Source organism: Saccoglossus kowalevskii, chromosome 5, assembly GCF_978046115.1.
Source record: "Saccoglossus kowalevskii chromosome 5, keSacKowa6.1, whole genome shotgun sequence".
In the NCBI taxonomy this organism is placed as follows: Eukaryota; Metazoa; Hemichordata; class Enteropneusta; family Harrimaniidae; genus Saccoglossus; species Saccoglossus kowalevskii.
In genome coordinates this window covers 14,752,532-14,771,210 of record NC_140645.1, presented here as the reverse complement: position 1 = coordinate 14,771,210, position 18,679 = coordinate 14,752,532, and the positions used below count along the sequence as shown (strand labels likewise).

At 36.3% G+C, this 18,679-nt stretch overlaps 2 protein-coding genes across 2 annotated transcripts; both read left to right on the top strand.

The window, feature by feature from the left end:
- Positions 1–727: 727 nt before the first annotated feature.
- LOC146745800 (CMP-N-acetylneuraminate-poly-alpha-2,8-sialyltransferase-like) lies at positions 728–2,709 on the top strand. Its single transcript, XM_085499568.1, has 2 exons — positions 728–998; positions 2,374–2,709. Exons 1-2 carry the CDS (start codon positions 781–783, stop codon positions 2,633–2,635), a joined length of 480 nt encoding a protein of 159 aa, XP_085355694.1. The 5' UTR covers positions 728–780; the 3' UTR covers positions 2,636–2,709.
- Positions 2,710–4,647: 1,938 nt separating this feature from the next.
- LOC146745799 (CMP-N-acetylneuraminate-poly-alpha-2,8-sialyltransferase-like) lies at positions 4,648–15,455 on the top strand. The gene is made up of 7 exons (XM_085499567.1): positions 4,648–4,737; positions 10,507–10,581; positions 11,030–11,216; positions 11,365–11,460; positions 11,754–11,846; positions 12,550–13,068; positions 14,684–15,455. Exons 3-7 carry the CDS (start codon positions 11,056–11,058, stop codon positions 14,943–14,945), a joined length of 1,131 nt encoding a protein of 376 aa, XP_085355693.1. The 5' UTR covers positions 4,648–4,737; positions 10,507–10,581; positions 11,030–11,055; the 3' UTR covers positions 14,946–15,455.
- Positions 15,456–18,679: the final 3,224 nt, after the last annotated feature.

Genomic DNA, 18,679 nt, shown 5'->3' with positions numbered 1-18,679 from the left:
AGTAAACGGGAATTCCAAATAAGGAACGATTACGCGCGTAGGCGTTCTCTAATAATAAAAACAAACATGGCTGCCCCCAGGGTTTACCGGACCCCACACAAAGAAGTTCGCTAAATCTAGTTTGGATTTCGGCATTCCCATGATGTATTCCTGGGAGAAAAAGGATGTATAATAATAAGGTTATTGCGAGGATACTGCAAAGTAGGCACTCGGACAGTACGCTGTCGCATCGACCAACGCGCACTCTCGCTGTACTTCGTGCATACATTGCTATATCCTCGGACTAACCTGGTAATAAACCAATTATCTCAGTGATTATATTGTCACGCATAGGTCATTTTCCCTACTATTTGATCCAATAACACTGTAACAATTAGTAACTATGTGTGCTAATACCCCACTCGCTTTGATCTACGTATCTCCATCAATGGGTGAAATCAGTAGTCTTTATTATTCGCATTTCTATGATTCTTCACCAGAAAGCTTGTATCAAAGACATACCCCGATGCTGATATAATGAGGGTTTATGAAAAAGATGTTTCCACGGAAAATATGTATTTCGGTGTTAATAATTCAAGAAACGATGCAGGCATTACATATCTGCTGCCAGCACAAAAGACTTGTGCTCTAATTGGTAATGGAGGAATATTATTAAATAGCAGTTGTGGTGAAGAAATCAACTCCAATAACTTTGTCGTTAGGTGTAATATTCCAGTAATAACGGGATATGAACAAGACGTTGGAAATAAAACAAATGTTACAATTATAAATCGAGCGACAATGATGCAACTTTACAGAATGTCCCATCGGCGAAAACAAAAACAACTTCCAGATTTTCTCAACAATTACGTTTCATTGAATAACACCATACTTTGGTACCCCGGGGTATCGTCAGTGCCTGTAAGACAGCGTTCAATTGCGTATCTGAAATCCAGGTTAAATCTTGTATATGAAGTAGCATACACCGCTCAAAGAAGCTTCATACCAAATGTAAAAAGGTAATAGTAAATATTATTATTAATACTTATATTAACAAAATCTCTCATAAATGACACTGTTGATTTTTATGGTCGCTAAAAGATCACATGACCGTAAATGATTATCTTGGCCGGGCGGATTAATATTGGAATGCAAATGAGCTATTGGCTCCTTGTATCTCATTAGTAATATGGTCGTCTTACGTCATAACATCCGGGGCAGAGGCTGCGGCACGAAATTGTGCATGGGGCGAGATCTGCTCACCATCGCGCATTTTTTTCTGGTGGGGGGGGGGGGTCTATGGTCATACGTGGATAAAGACTAAACTGAGCAGGCGTTGTTATCGGCCGACATGTTTCTTTATAACACTTGCAATGAATAGAACTCCAGAGCGAGGCTGACGTTGATGGCGTGTTTTTAAGGCGGCGTTATTGTTCACGCGTGCTAAAGGCAAAGAACGGCGTGGCGCGGCTTATCTTGTTAACACGTGTTTCAACGCCGGCTTAACTATAAAGCTGGTCTACATACCGGCTTTTTGGCACACGTGTGAACACGTGTGAACACGGTATTAGATGCTAGTCTAGGGTGCCACGTTGAACACCTTCGCCACCTTTCACAAAATATATCCCATAACAGTTTCCATATTTATTCAACAATTTAATGAAGATCGACACAAAAATGTGCAAAATGTTAGGCCAACATTTTGGCGGTATTCGAAAGTTTAACGCGTACTCAAATACATTGGTAAAAATTGTGGTTGTTGCACCACGCATGCGCAAGCTATGAAAATGAAGAACATTTATTCATGAATTGTCTTAGTTGCCAAACAGAAAGACAAAAATTGATTTAATAATATCAATATTCCAGAACAATTGAAAAGTGATGACCAGATATTTAAATATATTAAGTTCAAGAGAAGACGTATTAATAAGACAAGTTGGTGAAAACTTATACAAAATAGTCAGAAACAACTAAATAACTAAGATTTTTTACTTTTACTTTAGTTTTATATGTATTGTACTTCATTACTAACATTTTATGCAATAAATTCTTTATTATTATAATTTAAATGGGTTCCATACGAACAAGAATGGTGTGTGTTGCGCAGATCAACGCGTACAAACACATAATCAAAGTTTAACTAGGTAAATCCTCTGATGACTGAGATACTGGATACTAAGAAACAAAGTTGTTATTTAGTGCAAATCGCGTCTAAATAAAAAAAAAAAACTAGCATTTGTGCTTGCCACTGAGAACGCATTGGATTATTGGAAATCAATATTTATTAGCGCAAACTTTACACATGCGTGACGTGGCGAAAAACACTTCCCTTTATTTTGCACTGTTTAACTGCAAGTATAACATAAACGCTATTTTTGTTAATTCGTTCTACAGATTTCTACACTTACGTCGATTACCATCAACAGGACTACGGACAATGGTTCTCGCGCTTTCATTCTGTGACGTCATTACAATGTACGGATTTTATCCTTGTCTTCTGGACACCACTGGCAACAAGGTGCCCTATCATTATTACGGCTCTAACGCGACGATAGATGACTTTAAAGCAGCACATAACTGGAAGGCAGAATTTTCACTGCTGGAATCTTTACACAGAGACGGTACCGTGAAGTGGGTGACTGGGAAATGTACATGATTCATGATTGGTTATACATTTCTACACTTACATTTTAACGAATAATGGCGATGAGTTTAATAAATTAAACATTTCTTTGCTCTTTTTGACTTTTTAAATTCAATTTTGAAAGACAATATTCAAAAAATTTGACAATGTACAAAAACCAAAATACATGCACATACATTAATACACACTTGCATTTTTTTGAAAAGGTATATTATACTACGTATACGGCGTGAGTAAAATATTATCAATCTGTCGCGCCCTCTAGTGACAGAACAATTCAGTGACGTAAATCTCCATATTGTTAATGATCTATGATTTTCCGTCCATATTTGTTTTATATACAGGCCGTTATACGTGGCAAGGAACCCCTAAATCGCCGGTCGTGAATAAAGATAGTCATAATGATGAACGACTATGCTTGTTTATGGTCGTTCGCGTTTGGAAAATATTACATAATTATTGTTGTTTGGTATAATTTTCATAGGAGTGAAGCCTTTTTCATGAATAGTATTCATCAGAAATAATTCGTCTTAACCTTAAATTATCATCTTATAAATAGATATGTTGTTTTACACCGTATGTAATGAAGCGAAATGTAGAAATATGGTTTCAGCGTAATGTTTGATCAGAGCCATCGTCCGTATCGAACGGTTTGTTGGAGCCGACTTATTGCCAACCCGTGGTAAACGCGTATTTTATGTTAAACAAATGGCCAAGTTTGGTTGGATGCGCCTGTTGGAAAGACGCCCAAACAGTCGCTCGGTACCATTGTTACGCGGTGAGCTAAAGAACAAAATGTCTGAAATGACGAAGTGTAGCTCGGTTACTTCAAAATTCTTCTAGTAACCGCGCATGTAGAGTGCGTTTAGGTTGTTTGCCAAACTCAAAAAACCGGTGCTGCATTTTTTCACCCAGTTTTCCACAATTTGTGTTATGCCAACCTTGCCGGCTTTTTATCGTCTGTCGAACAAAGTAATGAAACTGTCAATGTCACTGTCAGCTGAAACAAACGTTCCTTGGCTAGCTATATTCAATGATAGTCAACTTCTTTATTGTTTACACACACATTTACTTTTATTTTGACGTCACGGAAGCGACTCGTCAATAGAGGGCGTGACTTATATGAAACAAATTTAAACTATGTACTAAAGAACATAGTAATTAGCCTACTGTGAAATGCACAATGAGCAACAACTTTCTACATAATATAATGAGAAAGAAATTAACAAGCTTGTTATATATAACTGTATTCTTTTAATATCTGAAACAGAATGTGTCAGATAATAATATTATTAGGTTCATGTCACCGGGCATATAGAAAAAACGTAAATTGTACCACTTACCAACACATATTTCTCATAAAATATTGCAGTGGTCCCTAAGTGTGTTACTTAGTCGGTTGTCTCAATTCTCAGTATCATGGTGATTAAAGGCAAATCAATTATTCGGACCGAACCTTTCCAGGGATATGGTGCAAGATTAACTTTAAAAAAAACGTCAACAGTAGTTCGGAACTAACAATTACAAAAAGTGTAATTTATGCTTAATTGTTTTCGCCAACTTGAAAGAAATTCCAGGTTTTGTGTGCATGTATAGGACATGCAATATAATAAAGGAAGGAGCTGTTCTTCCGGGGTGCCAAACCCTGGGATATCACCAAGGAATTATGGGACACCAGTGCCTGTGTTGTTTGCGTTATTAAGGTTCATTTTGTATTCCATTCATTTTAATCCAGTCCATTTGTTGTGAGATAGGAATCAATTGGAGTAGCCGAAGCAAATACAGGTTATCTATCATTTCATTTGCTACTGCTACTCGTTCTTAAACGGCAATTTGCTTTAATAATTTATTTATATTATTATTGTGATAACTCACTCTTTAATACCGGTTTCGTAGTTAATATAAAAGAGATAATCAGCGCTAGAGCTTGCTTGTGCAATTGATATCTGATTTCGAGAACCTTCTGCCGCCAACGGTAGAAGAAAGAGAGGGTGAGAGAGAGAGTGAAACGATCGATAACTTAGGGAGTAAAATGGGGCCGTCACGTCTCAGATGAGGTGTTGCTTTTCTTGCTATCTAACATACCGAAGATTCATCACGGTAACATGACCGACGTAAGTTCATTTTTTAACTCGATTTCAGATTATTGTGTATCTTAAATCCAGGGCTCCAACCTCGTATGCTCCAAGCACAAATACACAACCTGGAGGGCGCGCCCATAACACCCTTACGCGGCACACATACTAGTATTCTATTGCCGTTCACTTAATCCGTGCATATATATATACACACGTATAACTCCGTTTTCAATAACGTGATTTTTGAATTTCAACGCAACTCAAAATTACACTGATGTCTACTTGGTTAATTCTCGATTTAGCGAACTAGCCACCTTTACTTGCCGGAGCATTGAAACCACCTGTACACCTTTTACAAATTTACAAAAACAAGGCGTTTCAATTGCATGAACACGCGAACTTAAAGTCATTCTTCTGCTATTGATATGCAAATAAACCTACTCGGCTTGTTTGCTTGCCACAGAGGATTCCAATATTTATTTCTATATTTGCATTATCTTTAGGGTTACAGAAAAGGGCAAGATATGTACAAGGCTTTCTATAATCCAAATCTAAACTACACAATAAATTAAGTTGAATTTGTTTTTAATTCAATTCAACTCAATTAAAACGCAACCCTATATAGAGTAGCAACTTAAGTGAGTTAAATTATATTTAATAAAGGCATGAGTTTAAATAAATTGCATTCCTATTATGATAACAATGTAATTTACAATTCAAAATCGCGGTTTAGTAGTGGACGATTCGGCCGGAATAATCGTTAGCCCTGTTAATGCGATGGGAACTGAACGTAAAGTGAGAGACTGGATAATAAAAAGTGACCTGAGATTTATATCTATCTGTTCAAGCGAAGATAATGAATCAAATATTAGTTTATTATCTGCGCGTCTCGCCTTAACAGTACTCGAGATGTACGACGCGATACCGTTTGACCGCTTAGGTTGCCCTAGTTCATCGCGGCGCATGGTATACAACGTCATTTCAACGTCGTGATCGAGGTGATTGCTACACCTACCTATCGCAGTGACTTTGTGACCAATCAATAACAGATTCCCAAGCAATAGACGTAATGTTGCAATTCGGGTCAGGTGAGAAGTATCGATATGTTTACTAGTCCCCGTTCGGACGAAGTCCGAAAACGGGGACTCATAATTCGGTTTTCGTCCGTCCGTGCGTCTGTGCGTCTGTGCGCCCGTGCGTCCGTCCAGAGTCATATCTCAAATTCCCTTGGACCGATTCCGTTCATTCTTTACATGTGCCTAGTACTTTATGTGGGACATATGCAAATGCAGTGGTTTAGCGATTCCATTCAAAAAGGCCGACTGGCAGCCATCTTGTTTTTTTTTGAAAATGTTGTATTTTGGACATGTTTTGTCAGTTGTCATTCAAACTTGGTACATAGATTATACATGCTAGGATACATGTCCATGCCGATTTATTTTGCAATTGGATCAAAGATGGTCGACTGGCAGGCATCTTGTTTTTTTTTATATGCGGCATTTAGCACATACATGTACTTTATACATGTTAGGATGCATGTCCATGACAATTTGTTTCAAAATCTGGTCAAGGATTGCCGATTGATAGCCATCTGACTTTTTGGCCTTACTACTATATTTCCACAATTTATGTACCATTTTCATTCGTATTTGGCACATACATCATACATATCAGTGTGTTTCATAATCAGATCAAAGATGGCCGAATAACGGCTGTTTTTAGTTTTGGCCATATTACTACTACACGGAACACGTGATTTGATGTAAATAAACAATCTGTTGTATACGCCACTTGGAACTCAAGTTTCAAGGATACGCTCGCGACAACCCCTCCGCTTTAATATGACGAGCACAAAGAGAACTTTCGAAAATTTAACAGGGACTGTGTCATTTTCAATGACTTGTTTATTTGGCATGAACAGTTAATAATTAATTTCTATTTGGTGAGAAATGTTAATGTGAAATGTCAATGAGAAATGTTAATGAGAAATGTTAATGAGAAATGTTACAGATTTAGGAATAGACAAGTATGTTTTTCATAGACATAATTACTAGATTCAGACTAAACTTGTTATGCATATAACACACTGTGTTGTCGAATTGGTAAATTTGAATTTTAACAGTTCATAACGTCCAGTCATTTTAGTTTCGCACTTTATCGGTTTTGCTTACAGTAAATTGATCAGTCATATTTCTCAGTTTGTATAAGGTGTATCATAGACAGTGAACCAGTTAAACACTGGTTCAAAGCAGAGTGTCACAGTTATCACCGTATGCTAATAAAGCTAAGTGTACTACTTAGGTGTTTAAACATTGCGGCATAGCGTCGTTGTGCAGTACACCGTGGCAGTCCACAATATTACAAAGTGCTTTGTTATTCATGCAGTAAAAAGCAAAGCAAATACGTGCGCGGAGCAGCGTAACATCAGTAAACTAAACTTTCCAAATACACAATGCGTCTTTGATGTCACTGAATAGCGCCGTTCTACTGACATATATTTGTCGTCTGCTACGCATATTCCGAATGTTTGACGTAATGATATCACTTGTGACGTCAGAGACAAATACATCCAAACGAGTTTAATGTTATGTTCATGCGGCGACACTTTATCAATAATGACGTGACCATGTTTTGACAAATCAAACATTCTATGTGTTAAATGTAGCAGAAGTGAAGACTGTCGCGAATATTTTAGGATATGGTTTCACAGTTATCTAGAAAATCGTCTCCAGACAGTGGATGTCAATGGTACCGTATCACCCCTAAACCAAGTTAAATGAGGAATTCCCCAGGGTTCAATACTTGGCCCTCTATTATTTCTTCTCTATATTAATGATATTAACTCCAGTACCAATGCCTTTGATTTTCGTTTATTTGCAGATGACACTAACCTATTCAACTCACATAAATCTAACCAAATTAATCTTAATACTATCAATACAGAATTTTTAAAAAAGTCGTTGACTGGTGTAAAGCTAATAAACTAACAATTAATGCCAACAAAACAAATTATATGGTAATTAAAACTCCACAAAAACAAGTTCATATTAATGGATCCCTAGAAATTGAAAATGTACCGTTAGAGGGCGTAACATCAGTATCTTACTTGGGTGTCAATATAAATTCGTCTTTCAACTGGAAATCTCATATTAACAAAGTCACTAACATACTTAGCTCTAAAATTGGTATAATCTCATAAATTCGACATTATATCCCAAGGTATATTCTTATTCTATTATATAATACCCTGATTCTTCCACATTTAACGTACTGTGCCGAAATATGGGGAAACGCTTATCCTACCCTTCTTGAACCGATTCTACGACTCCAGAAAAGACTTGTGCGGCTTATCACCTTTTCAAAATTGAACTCGCATTCTGCAACACTGTTCCGTTCTCTTCAAATTCTGGACATTCATAAACTATGTAAATTCCACTCTTGTCTATATATTTTCGATTTAAATAAAAATCCTTTTGCACGCTGTCCTGATACCTACATCAACACTTCTTCTCATAATTATCCCACTAAAATAAATAGACGTGGCAGCCTCTCTATACCAAAAACAAAACTTTCTATAACCCAGCATAACATAAAGTTTTCATCACTTAAGCATTGGAATTCACTAGAACCAGAACTACAAAATGCCAATATTAGTAGATATTTTTTTAAAAATTTTCTGAAAGCTGAACTTATATCTGAATATTCAGATTAATTATACGACTATTGGCTGACAACTCACTACAACAGACTGACTGATTAACAGATTGACAAGCTGATTAATTGACTGGTAGTAAATATTAAATGTATATGATAAATTTATGATAATGCGCACGTCAGTACAATATTATTTCTTATTCCGGGTCTATGACTCGACTAGCTCAAATGAGCTATTTCCATGACCCACACCAGAATCCTTTGCAGTGGTAAAAAGGAAAAATTAATTGTGTTATGTATATTTTCTTTTTCTGGTGTAAATAAATAAATAAATAAATAAATAAATAAATAAATAAATAAATAAATAAATAAATAAATAAATAAATAAATAAATAAATAAATAAATAAATAAATAAATAAATAAATAAATAAATAAATAAATACAAAATACAAAATAAATACAAATATAGCTAGACAAATGAACCTCCAATCTCCCCTTCTAAGGTAAATTGCGGGCATTCGACCTGATAAATAGGGGAGAATTTTGACACAATTTTGTCATGTCACTTTTGTTTTTTTCGCTAACTTGCCTAAAATAATGCACATAATCCAATGTTATGTCACGTTAAATCTGTACTTTACTGAAAAGGAATAGTAATGAATGTTCTAATAATTCTTGACAATCATATGTATCCGTCATATGTACATATCATTTTTTCACAATATTTACCAAACAATATTTTAGGATATGGTAAGAAATTTTCTCCACAAGAACAAATAGTAAATGGCTCAAAGACCGTCATTTTCATAGATGTTTGTCTTGTGGGAAAAGTAGTTCGGTGAATAACTATTTTGATTTGCTTTAGTGGCTGCGATAAGTTTAAAGGGCGGTGGTCGTCGCCTTGCGCATGTGCGACATTTGTTTGGGGAGGTAATCACAATCAAAAAGCGGTTTTTTGCCCGGTATCCGCGGAGCTCCGGGGAGCTACCATGTCCTCCGAGGAGATCCGCCGATTTCACTCATTACCTTTTAATGAGGTCATCCGAAAACAACCTTTTTTTCTGTCCAAATACGAACGGGGTCAATTTGTCAAGTAGAAAAATAGCTGCCCGCTGTTTGACAGCAATTGGTTCAAAGTTCAGGGAGCAGAGATTCCTATCCTGTTAGAGATTTTCAATTTGTGTTTAGTGACAGTGCGTTCCTGTCAACGAAGACGTCTTAGTTATATTAATGCATCTTGATATTGATGGTTTGACGCAATGGTATTTTTCCAGCGTTTTATCAAAGTTGTGTTGTAACGAAGTTATGAATTACGGCGTTATGTAATGCAATTGTTATTATAATTATAGTTATTAATAAACTGTGTATTGCCGATCCGTTTTTTATTAAAGTTGCTTTTTTATTTCAGTGAGATAAACTAATGTTCGTTTTTATTAGGAAATATTTTTTTATTCAAATCTGAGTATGATATTATATCGCAAGTAATCCAATGTTTTACGTCAACAATGCAACGTGTTACAGCAAATATTTACGGCCCATAATTTGGTAAAATTTACACATGGAGACAGTATTGTTACGAGACCTGAAAAAAGTCGCTTACATGTATTTAAACCTCAGACATAGAATTTGCATGGAAGCATAATTCTGTTTTGTCGGCAAGGCACGAATTTTTATTTCAGTGCGATCCACTATAATTTTCATTATTTGGAAATAATTGTTTATATTAATTTCAGTTCTAGCTATACTGCAAGTAGATCCATGTTTACACTGGCAAAGCAAAGTTACATAGCAACATTTACGCCCAGTAATTTTGTGACTACACGACGCTAAGAATTAGGTCAGCAGAGACCTTTGTACAATGTCAGAAAATATATAAACGTTTAAATATAATGTATTTACGTTTAAGTTGTCCTTTTTAAGTTGTCGAATTAATGTTTGTTTTGGAGTTTTTATTTTGTCCCAGTCGTCTGCCGAAAACGATGCGCCGCACTGAATTTACAGCTGTTCTTGCATAAATTTGCATATCACGCTGAGCTCCTCGGCACAGCAGAAGCATAGGTCTTCTAGTACCAGATTAGGACCATATGGGATTAGTTACGTTCAGATGTTAACGTCTAGTATAACCCTTGTCTATTTCATTATCCCAACAGCGCTGTATTATTTGTTCTGCACCACTCGGTATCCACATTCTTCCTGTAAAACAACAATGCATTATATCTAATGAGGTAAGTACTTTAAAGATACATTGACATACTTAATGAAAGGCATTTATAACACAGTCTCGCAATATATCTATAACATACTTGAGTGTTCAACATTTAAACTAGTTAATCACTGCTCAACATGTATTCATTATGATGACATACAGACTAACAGCATTTTGAATCACATTTCAATAGGGCGATTATATATGGAAACTATGGAAACTTAATCAAGTAGGGGGCATATCAGATACAACAATAAACACATGCATAATTCATTCACACTTTTGAAGCACCAAACGCTAAAGGGTACAACGAAAGACATATCTGAACATATAAAAAAGAAAAAGAAATATACTTCAGTTCTTTTTCGCTCTTCGATTTCGGCTTACTACACTTTGACGTCATATTTTGCGAGGACGGACTTTTAATGACAAGGCATATGATTTAATTGTTGTCTCATATCCCACAGTCTGAAAATACATATCAAATTCCAAGATGAAGAATTACTGTAATCGATGGAAATGCACGGTTTTCACACTGTTCGTTCCTCTGACGCTGGTAGGATGGATCGGGTACGCCGGTATATATTCCAGCGTATTATCACATCAATGGACATCTTTAATTGTCGGAGCTGGAATATCATGGATTCAAACAAGGTATGAATCATTAAAAGTAATAATGCACGTAGCTGTTGTAAAATGATACAAAGTCAATATTCCTTTGTTGATGTAGCAAACAATATTTTCATATACAACATCCATTTCATTTTATGCAATGCCAATATAATCTTGTTTTTATCTGCAGTGAGACCACAACGTCAACTACAAGACTACAGATTGCTACCCACACGAACATCTCCGCAAATGGCTCGGAGGTTATTGGTGAAAGAAGTGAATCAAGGTAGATGATCATTGGATGGTTTATTATATAATGTTTAGTTTAGTATATTATAAAACCTTATAATCTAATCAGGACCAATTGTATTGTATTTGACATTGATGCCATTTCGTCGGAGCTAGAATATCATGGATTTAAACAAGCTATGAATCATTAAAAGGAATAATGCACGTAGCTGTTGCAAAATAATACAAAGTCAATATTATTTTGTTGATGTTGCAAACAATATTTCTATATACAACATCAATATTATGCAATGACATAGGGTGACAATATAATCTTGTTTGTATCTGCAGTAAGAACACAACAGCAACTACAAGACTACAGATTGCTGCGCACACGAACATGTCCGCAAATGGCTCGGAGGTTATTGGTAGAAGTAAATTAAGGTAGAAGATCATTGTATAGTTTATTACATAACGAGCTCGCATCCATGGGATGAGTTTTAGCTCTCATCTATAAATTTAGCTCATTTCACTTTTAAAGTTGGTTTCTGTTCTCATTGATGAGTTTCAGTTCAGGGTGTTAACTCCTCACTAAATAAGTTTCATGTATCGTTTATAAGTATTAATGTTCACCCACGAATGATTTGAAACTCGTCTACAAAAAGGAGTTGAAATGATTATGTGGGTGTTGGGATCACGTAGCGATACGATGCAACATGATTGTGCCATGTCCCTCGTCAAATGTATGTTTTATTGCGCTCTCATTTCTGTAAAATATAACGATGACATTTCTGAATATCACTTCTGTATTTGCTCTCAGTAGCTTCCTTATACATCGCCTCAGTGATTACGTGCTTCTGTGACGTCACATTACGTTGGCGTGTGAAACGATTGTGATTGGTTGCGTAGTCGTTCGTCATTTAGAAGATAGTGAATATCTCATTAACATATTAGCAATGAATCAAAACGACATCGATGATGTGAATGATCTTACTATCATTCAATTACGTCATAGAAACTTGTTGTTCATTGCCAGATGGGGTAATTTATAGGGAAGTCGTATTGATTACAGTGGTTGACAAAGCAAAATGATTGCAATATTTATTTAACGGTTTCGTTATGTGCATCTTTATGATTTGTTCAACAGGAAACTTGTATCTACGAAGTACCCTAATGCAGACATTATAAAAATTTATGAAAAAAATGTCTCCGCGGAAAATATGACTTTCGGACTTAATAATTCGACAAGGGATGAAGGCATTACACATACAATACCAGCACAAAAGACGTGCGCTCTAATTGGTAATGGAGGAATATTGTTAAATAGCAGTTGTGGTGAAGAAATCAACTCCAATAACTTTGTCGTTAGGTGTAATATTCCAGTAATAACGGGATATGAACAAGACGTTGGAAATAAAACAAATGTTACAATTATAAATCGAGCAACAATGATGCAACTTTACAGAATGTCCCATCGGCGAAAGCAAAAACAACTTCCAGATTTTCTCAACAATTACGTTTCATTGAATAACACCATACTTTGGTACCCCGGGGTATCGTCAGTGCCTGTAAGACAGCGTTCAATTGCGTATTTGAAATCCAGGTTAAATCTTGTATATGAAGTTGCATACACCGCTCAAAAAAGCTTCTTACCAAATGTACAAAGGTAATTAGCATGCATATTCAATTTTTTTTTTGTACGCCAATGAGATCGTGTCTTTTCCTACGTTGTTGCCATGCCCGTAACATCAAAGATGGAAGGGAAATGTATATTAGGGAAAGATTTTTGTCCGGCGTTGTTGTTGTCGTCGTTGTTGTTGTTGTTGTTGTTGTTGTTGTTGTTGGCGTCGTTGATAATTGTTATTGTGTGAACATATCATGCAAAAACTGAGAAAACTTTTTACTGTTTCTTCTTAACTGATCACTGGTGATAGACATTCAAAAGTCACTGAACTCAGTGGAAATATGCATTGTTGTATGTGTTCAATGAAGCAAATCATTTATATTGTATTAATATCCTCGGTAATGTATCTCCCAAATTCCATGGAAATACTAGACTGGGTTTCAAAACCAACTCATGGAAAGAGTGTTTGCACAGTCCGAAACACATTTGCAAACCTACCAATAAAATCTTCACAGAAAACAAGAAGTCAAATAATCAATATAAACACTCCTGTGAATAATTTGAAGACACACTTTAAAAACAAAGACTGTAGTGTATGAAGATGTAGATTCTCAGCAGGCAACATTGCTATTGACTTTTCTCTCCAATGGACACCAACTAACAATTTAAGTTGATATAACAATGCATATTCATATTGAAACAAACTGTGATAAAGGGAAAAATATTATATAACAAAAAGCAATGTCACCAGAGTTGTTGTCATGTTTTGGATTTTGGAACAAGTCTGCTCTGGTTCATTATTGCTAGATCGGACCAGATCAGTACTGTGGCGGGGGTTTGTGCTCTTTCACTGGTTCACGGCGTCTCTTGCGTCGAATGGCAAATAAAACGCAGGTAACTAGTAATCGCCAGATTGTTCCACTAAGCGATGTAATTTGAAAACATTCCAATATTCGCTTTCCTCAAACAAGTCTTCATGGCTGCAATAACGCCATGCCTATACAGTAAGAACTTAATATATTTGAAATGGTTCTGGCATTTCTCGCTGTTTCTGTACAAATCGATAACAAAAGAAACAGTTTCTTATAATTTTTTTGAAAGTAAGAAGAAACCCCTGAACGGCCACGAGCGTAAGCGCTGACGTCAGGTAACCAAGAGAAATAGAACAAGCAACGAAAAAGTGAACGAGAACCAGCTAATTTGGCTCTCAGGCTACTTCTATTGCATGATATATTCGTATCTGCTGCAAACATTGAGGTGGTTTTACAATAATCATGATTGCGAATGCATCCTCCTCAATTTACATTTCATAACATGTGTCACCGATCATTTTAAAGATGCAATATCAATGAAAACAAATTATCATTTAATATTGCTATTTGATACGGCGTATTGATGGTTATTTGATTATAATTTTTCGTAAACTAAAAATGTTGTTTTGCGGCACACACAATAGTATACCCCTCACTTGAGTTGACTGAACAATTCAATGACATGCATTGTTTTTAAGTTGCCTGGGAAATTTGTCATTGTCTTTATTTTGCTTTGCCAGTGTCTCGGACAATGACTGTCATTGATAGAGTCTATCGTTAAGCGCGTCTGTTTGTACAGGCGATGAGTTATGAGGTCTAATACACAAAGTTTCTGTATTCAACAGATTTCTTCGCCTACGCAAATTGCCATCAACAGGACTACGCACACTGGTCGCCGCACTTTCATTCTGTGACGTCATCACAATGTACGGATTTTATCCTCGACTTCTGGACACCGCTGGCAACAATGTGCCCTATCATTATTACGGCTCTAACGCGACGATAGATGACTTTAAAGCAGCACATAACTGGAAGGCAGAATTTACACTCCTGGAATCTTTACACAAAGACGGTACCGCGAAGTGGGTGACTGGGAAATGTACATAAGTCATGATTGGTTATACATTTATACACTTACATTTTAAAGCGGGGGGAGTCGTCACCCGCGCATGCCTCATATGTCCATATCACGTCGTTGTTTACAAACAAGCATTTCCCTATGAGCCTTTGCGTTTTTAGCGTCGGTCGGGACTCAATTCCCACGCGTGCGCAGGTGACGACCCTCCCGCTTTAACGAACGGTAAACATGAACAAATAGATCATGAGTGTTATCCTTGGTCACGTGTGGAATAAATAAAGGGATAACGAACCGAAAACGAGCGATCCTTGCGGTCGGTAGAGCTCCGCTGTAATTGGCAGAGACCAGTGACAGTTACTTGGCGGATAGAAGAAGTGGAATCTACGACAGTTTAGTAATTGTGGCAATGGTCACTGGAACGGCATATCCTGTAAGATGAAACGTAATTGTGTATGTAATGCATGGATTTGTATAATTGATGATGTGGGTGTACAGGAAATTGAAACTGAAACATGAAGTTGTTGTCTCTATTACCAAAATATATTCTTGCATTATTTGATTTCTGTACATGTGACTGAATTGAGAATGACAAAGATAGACAATATGACATGTGACGTTGAAATAACCTTGACCTTTCTATGAATGATCTTGAGGTGACCCTGACCTGGGGTCTTGACTCGACCATGACTCGGGGGAGGTGTTTAACTCGCTCTCACACTCACACTTCAGTATAACCAATATAAAAGCAGCAAACGTATAAACCTTTAAATTACCTTGACTTGAATTTGAGTATTTCAGGGAAACCTTGACCTACCCAGTTCATTTTCCAAAACAAAGTGTACTGAGAAAGCTTAGCTTCCAGCTCATACAGTTGTCTACTGAGTGCATGCATTATACATAGCCCATATAGAACGTATGGGAAAGTGAAAATATCATCCAAAAAATCATAACCTCCACAAAAATGGAGGCATCTTCAACGAATGAACACACTCGAAAGAAGAACAGTTCATGTGTCTAAATTATGAATTTCAAAGTTATGTGAGAAATTGAAAATGCACTGAAAATAGACACTTGGAGATGGTGCCATGAAAATAATAAGTCTGAGTGTAATTCATGTCAACAACACTCATGCCAAATTTCAAAGCAATCTGACAATCATTTTTAACCATAAATGACAAAAATATTCCCCCCAAAATCCATGCGATCTCATGAAATGAACAAATCTGACGGAGGACCATCCCAGGTAGATGTGGTATGAATAGCAAGGCAATCAAGTTGACGGTTTTGAAGAAGAAGTCGTTTGGAAAAAAAAGTTTACGGACGACGTACAACGGACGGACGACGACAACAAGTGTGGTCAACCCATGACCTAAATTATTACAGGATTGAGTGTAGGCATGCCATTATGTAATCATGCGACAACAGTATTATTCTATCATCGATGTTTCAAACTCATCGAGAATATTATTTTCTATCCCATGCGGCATCCGCCGTTACAAAATTGAGGGACATTTACAACAGGTACATTGTGTTTACTGTAAATCAACTTGTTAACTTGGCGGGCGCAAGATATTTGCCTACACCTAACTCCCGCGCCTAGTAGGCAATTGCTGAGACTTTGCAACATCCCCAGACACTTTCCAGAGGACTTGATTAATCGATAATCGATGAATATAATACGAACATAAAACTGGCAATTAATATTAACAAGATATGAAAAATGTAAATTCCACTGATTGGTAGTTTTTTGAGATGTTGTCATTGAGCTTATATTAACAATATTAGCCTTGTGAGTGTGGTCTTCTACATTTCCCGTATAATAAGACGTCTCGTTGCCAGTTTGCGAAGACAATCATAATCCAGTCAATCTTTTTCAGAAATCTTTAACGTTTTATTTCACATTCTTATGCCAACGTTGTGATGCCAAATTGTGACATGTGGCAATTACAATGAGACAAATATTGTCCTGACATGACTATATGAACATCTTGCCCTCCCTTACAAAGTGGCTGGTATATGTCATTGTTGTTTCTGTGGCTTCATGCTCAAATATACACCATAGTATCCGGTCAGTCAGGCACAGTCAGTATCAGTAATCCATACAACTGGTGGTGGTACTGGTGGCAACACTTACAAGTAGAGCAGAAGTATGCTCTAATATAATTTGCACGTGATTCTTCCTACAAACATTTTGAATTCATTAATATGAGATACACGAATTCGATGGAAACCTGATATAAAATACTTTATTTCATAGCATGGCAGCCTTGTGTTAACTTTGTAATATAACCTGACTGGAATAAAATTTATTTTCAACAAATGACCAACATGGCTATATTTAAAATTGCATTCCAACTTTGTAAGATCTGCAGAGTGAATATTTCAAAAATAAAAAAAAATATGTTTGCTTCAGTGATTAAACACAGTGTTTTTCGGTTTCGGATAAATTGTGCTAGACCAACTTGTTCCGCGGTCTATGATGCGTATATACCCGTAGTGGTGTCAGCCACTCTCAGAATAACACCCCGCAAGTGCTTTAGTTTAGGTCTGGTTTATTTAAGATGTGGTGAAACTACAAAAAGGAACGTGCTGAAAGTAACATGGCAGCGTGCATACATTTATTTGTACTGCGTTACATGTGGGTAGTTCAAATACATTGAAAACGACAGTAAATTCGATATAAATTCGAGAATAACTGGAACATCAAATAAACATCGATAATGAAAATAAATCTACATCGCTGATTCTACAATGCGTTCTGGCAGGTTGATAAATGCGTTTCCTGACTGAAACGAAAGGAACTGAGGGCGCAATACCAAATCTAGGGGAAACTAGTGTACAACACACAACTAATTTCATCGGTGAGAGATTTTCTTTATATTAGACAAAGTGGAAATACTAAAACTGTAAAGGCGTCCTGACATTTTTGACTTAAATTTTAAAGAGCACTGGTCATCGCGCCATTTTGTTGATAAACATTGATTTTCCCACAATACAATGCGCTTTTCTGAGAATTGACCTGGGTGCAACATGCAAGAATTACCACCGGTGACTTCGATTGGAATCATCAGGGACATTTCATAGTTAAAAGCTTGGTAACATCTCAGTGTGTACTCGTTGATCTGCGCAACAGTCAAAATTCCCATCTTTGTCCATATGAGTCCCATATCTCACGCATGCGCGACGAGCACCGCGCTATAAGAACCATGCCATGCAAATAGATTGAAAACTAAAGATGTATTATGATACATGTATCAGTGTGTTTATTTATGACACATATTTTCAAGGTATTTTTCAAAGCTGACAAGTCATTTACGCACATGAATTCAAATATAATTCACGGAGAAAAAACTGAAAATTATTTAGGGTTAGGGTTTTTCATACAAATAAAATTAAACGTCGTTGCCCTCTCCGTAATCCTGCAACAAAATTTGTAGCCGTCTTAACAAAATCACTAACCCTTGTCCTTTAATTTCTGTACAGTTCTTAATGAAATACTAAAGAATACATTACACATCCGGGTATTTTCCCTGAATTACTCATATTTTCTGATTTATACTGGTAAATAAATAAAATACAGAGATTATTTAGCCTAGATAAAAAGAAATCTTCCACATCACAGCCAACCAGACAAATAAACATAAAAAAACACACCAGATTCAACTGTACATACTAATCATATGCATTCTCATCGTCATTAGAGTAATAAATTTTTAAACAATGCAAGAAAATGAGTTTCAATAAAAATCATCACGGTCTATTA

Bases quoted from the DNA above. Each gene is read 5' to 3' on its own strand.
- LOC146745799 (XM_085499567.1), top strand. From the start codon at position 11,056: ATGAAGAATTACTGTAATCGATGGAAATGCACGGTTTTCACACTGTTC. The intron at 11,217-11,364 runs GTATGAATCATT...TTTTATCTGCAG, and splicing joins ATATCATGGATTCAAACAAG to TGAGACCACAACGTCAACTA. The intron at 11,847-12,549 runs GTAGAAGATCAT...TTTGTTCAACAG, and splicing joins ATTGGTAGAAGTAAATTAAG to GAAACTTGTATCTACGAAGT.
- LOC146745800 (XM_085499568.1), top strand. From the start codon at position 781: ATGATGCAACTTTACAGAATGTCCCATCGGCGAAAACAAAAACAACTT. The intron at 999-2,373 runs GTAATAGTAAAT...TTCGTTCTACAG, and splicing joins TTCATACCAAATGTAAAAAG to ATTTCTACACTTACGTCGAT.